Below are 3011 nucleotides of genomic sequence, written 5' to 3' on the forward strand. Positions count from 1 at the left end.
GCGGGTTCCCGGGGGCGGCCCCGCGCGCGGGCCCCGGCGGAAGAGGGCGGGCTCTCAGGCGCCCCGCCCCCGCGGAGGGATACGGGCGCCCGCGGACCAAAAGCCCGGGGCGAGGCGGCCGGGGCGTGTGAGCCGCTCGGCCTGCTGCGCGTCCACGAGCTCCACGCCGGCTCGCCCCAGCCGCTGCGCCGCGTGACGGTCTCGCCTCTCCGCGCTCCAAGGACCGGTGCCCCTGCGACGCCCGCCCACCCGCGCCCGCCCGCCGCCGCCTAGGGCTCGGGGCTCCGCGCGGCCCGGGGAGGCCGTCCTCCCGCGTCCGTAGCCGCGCGGAGAGCCGAGCCCGGCGAGAGGCGGCGCACAGCCCGCGCCCCGCCGCCGCCCGAGATGCTGCTCTCCAAGTTCGGCTCCTTGGCGCACCTCTGCGGGCCGGGCGGCGTGGACCACCTCCCGGTGAAGATCCTGCAGCCCGGTACACTGGGGGCCCGGGACCCAGGGCGCGGGGCATCGGAGGGGCCGGGGGCGCCGGGTGGCACCAACCCCGCCCTCGCTGTCCCCACAGCCAAGGCGGACAAGGAGAGTTTTGAGAAAGTGTACCAGGTGGGCGCCGTGCTGGGCAGCGGCGGATTCGGCACGGTCTACGCGGGCAGCCGCATCGCTGACGGACTCCCGGTGAGTCGGGCCGCCGGGCGGACCCGGGTTTTTCGCCCAGCGCGCGCTTCGTCGCAGCTGGCCGGGCCTGACCCCTTCCGTCCCCCCAGGTGGCCGTGAAGCACGTGGTGAAGGAGCGGGTGACCGAATGGGGTAACATTGTAAGTGCGGGGCCCGGGCGGGGGGCGGGCGGGCTGTCGGCGGGGCCGGGGCCGCGGGCTGTGCGCGCTGACCGCCGTGTCCCCCAGGGCGGTGTGGCTGTGCCCCTGGAGGTGGTGCTGCTGCGGAAGGTGGGCGCGGCGGGCGGCGCGCGCGGCGTCATCCGCCTGCTGGACTGGTTCGAGCGGCCCGACGGCTTCCTGCTGGTGCTGGAGCGGCCCGAGCCGGCCCAGGACCTCTTCGACTTCATCACGGAGCGCGGCGCCCTCGACGAGCCCCTGGCGCGTCGCTTCTTCGCCCAGGTGTTGGCCGCCGTGCGCCACTGCCACGCCTGCGGGGTGGTGCACCGCGACATCAAGGACGAGAACCTGCTGGTGGATCTGCGCTCCGGGGAGCTCAAGCTCATCGACTTCGGCTCTGGCGCGCTGCTCAAGGACACGGTCTACACGGATTTCGACGGTGAGTGTGCGCGCGGGCCGGTGGGCGGCGGGACATTCCAACGGCTCCTAACGTCCGCCGTGGGGGGCCTGGCGAGTGCCGAGCCCGCGCCGCCTCGGCCTCGGGCACGTTCACGCAGGCACCGAGCCGGGGATCCCGAGCCTGTGCGTGGTGGGTGGGTGTGAGGGCGGGCTCGAGACTGCCCCCTCCGGCTGTGTTGGGGCGCACTGGCGGCGGGGGGGGGGAGAGCGGGGGGGGGGGTCGGGGGAGTCATGGTATCTGCCTGTGTCTGCGTGAGGAGTGCCCGGCCCCCGGTGGTGTTTGGCGCGGGCGCCGCGCGGGCCTCCCCCTTGGTGCAGGCGGGCGCTGCGTGCGTGCGGAGGGAGCGTGGGGCGCCGGCAGAAATCCCCGCATTGCGGTGCGCGGGGAAGCCGGGGCTCCCCGCCCGCCCCGCCCGCGCCCGCCTCCTCCCGCAGTCCCCAGCCTCCCCCATCCTCACCTCGCATCTGTTTGTTGTGAAACCGGAGCCGGCGCCCACGTGACCGGCTCCTCCCCCGCGAGTCGGGGGAGGCCACGCCCGCGGGGTTTTTCCAGGGCGATGACGGGCAGGGTTTCGCCGGCTCCCTCTCCTGGCGCAGGGCTGCGGATGATTAACTGGCAGGGCAGGGTCTGGGCGTTCGCGTTCGGTGCCAGCTTGGAGTGGCGCTGGCGCCCGGGCCGGGCGTCCTAACCCCGCGCGTTCCGCAGGCACCCGGGTGTACAGCCCTCCCGAGTGGATCCGCTACCACCGCTACCACGGGCGCTCGGCCACCGTGTGGTCCCTGGGCGTGCTGCTCTACGACATGGTGTGCGGGGACATCCCCTTCGAGCAGGACGAGGAGATTCTGCGGGGCCGCCTCTTCTTCCGGAGAAGGGTCTCCCCAGGTGTGTGGGGGTCTGGGTGAGGCTGGCAAGGGGACACACCCCACCCAGGAGCTGGCCCCCTCCTGACCCTGGCCCTCCCTCCTCCCCCACAGAGTGCCAGCAGCTCATTCAGTGGTGTCTGTCCCTGCGGCCCTCAGAGCGGCCCTCGCTGGACCAAATCTCCACCCACCCCTGGATGCTGGGGGCAGATGGGGCCACCCCCGAGAACTGTGACCTTCGCCTCTGCTCCCTGGACGCAGACGATGGGGCCAGCACCACCTCCAGCAGCGAGAGCTTGTGAGGAGGGACCTGCACCTGGCTTGTGGGAGCCAGAGGGACCACCTGCCCCAGCCCCAGCCCCAGCCCCAGCCCTTCACAGGGCCTGTCCTGCTAGGGCTGGCTGCTCCTTGAGAAAGCAGTGACCTCTGACCCCTGGTGACCTTTATCTTTGGCACTGGGCCTGTTTCCTTTGCTTTGAGTGCCTTTTCGAACGCTGCTCTCACGGGACTTGGTTTTCTCAAGCTCTGTCTGTCCAAAGACCTCCGGTCGAAGCAAGGTCCCACTTGTCTTGGGCGGGTGCTTGACCCCGAGACTGTCCCTGTCCTGTGCTTCCGGGAGGTGGCCCTGTGGGCCCCAGCGCCTCCCCATCTGACCAAGTTGTACCAGGAGCGCTCTCATGTCCTGTGGCCTCAACTCACTGGGGCACAGGGTCCCTCGTGCCCACCTCCTGCACCCGCCCTCGTCCTCGGTGTTCGTCCGGGCATGTCTGTGCACAAGCAATGCAATGTTCAGGCCTCTCCTACCCACACTGGCGCCCCCGCCTGTGTGGTTTGCGAGCCTGCGAACGTCTATTTATGGTGTGA

General features: G+C 71.7%; 1 protein-coding gene across 1 annotated transcript; it reads left to right on the top strand.

Annotated features, from left to right (window-relative positions):
* The first annotated feature begins 331 nt into the window (after positions 1-331).
* On the top strand, positions 332-2508 carry PIM3 (Pim-3 proto-oncogene, serine/threonine kinase). Its single transcript, XM_087814034.1, has 6 exons — positions 332-469; positions 560-669; positions 759-809; positions 897-1266; positions 1993-2169; positions 2262-2508. Exons 1-6 carry the CDS (start codon positions 385-387, stop codon positions 2447-2449), a joined length of 981 nt encoding a protein of 326 aa, XP_087670160.1. The 5' UTR covers positions 332-384; the 3' UTR covers positions 2450-2508.
* The last annotated feature ends 503 nt before the right edge of the window (positions 2509-3011 follow it).

The sequence above is a fragment of the Miniopterus natalensis genome, chromosome 2, assembly GCF_054644295.1.
Source record: "Miniopterus natalensis isolate mMinNat1 chromosome 2, mMinNat1.hap1, whole genome shotgun sequence".
In the NCBI taxonomy this organism is placed as follows: domain Eukaryota; kingdom Metazoa; phylum Chordata; class Mammalia; order Chiroptera; family Miniopteridae; genus Miniopterus; species Miniopterus natalensis.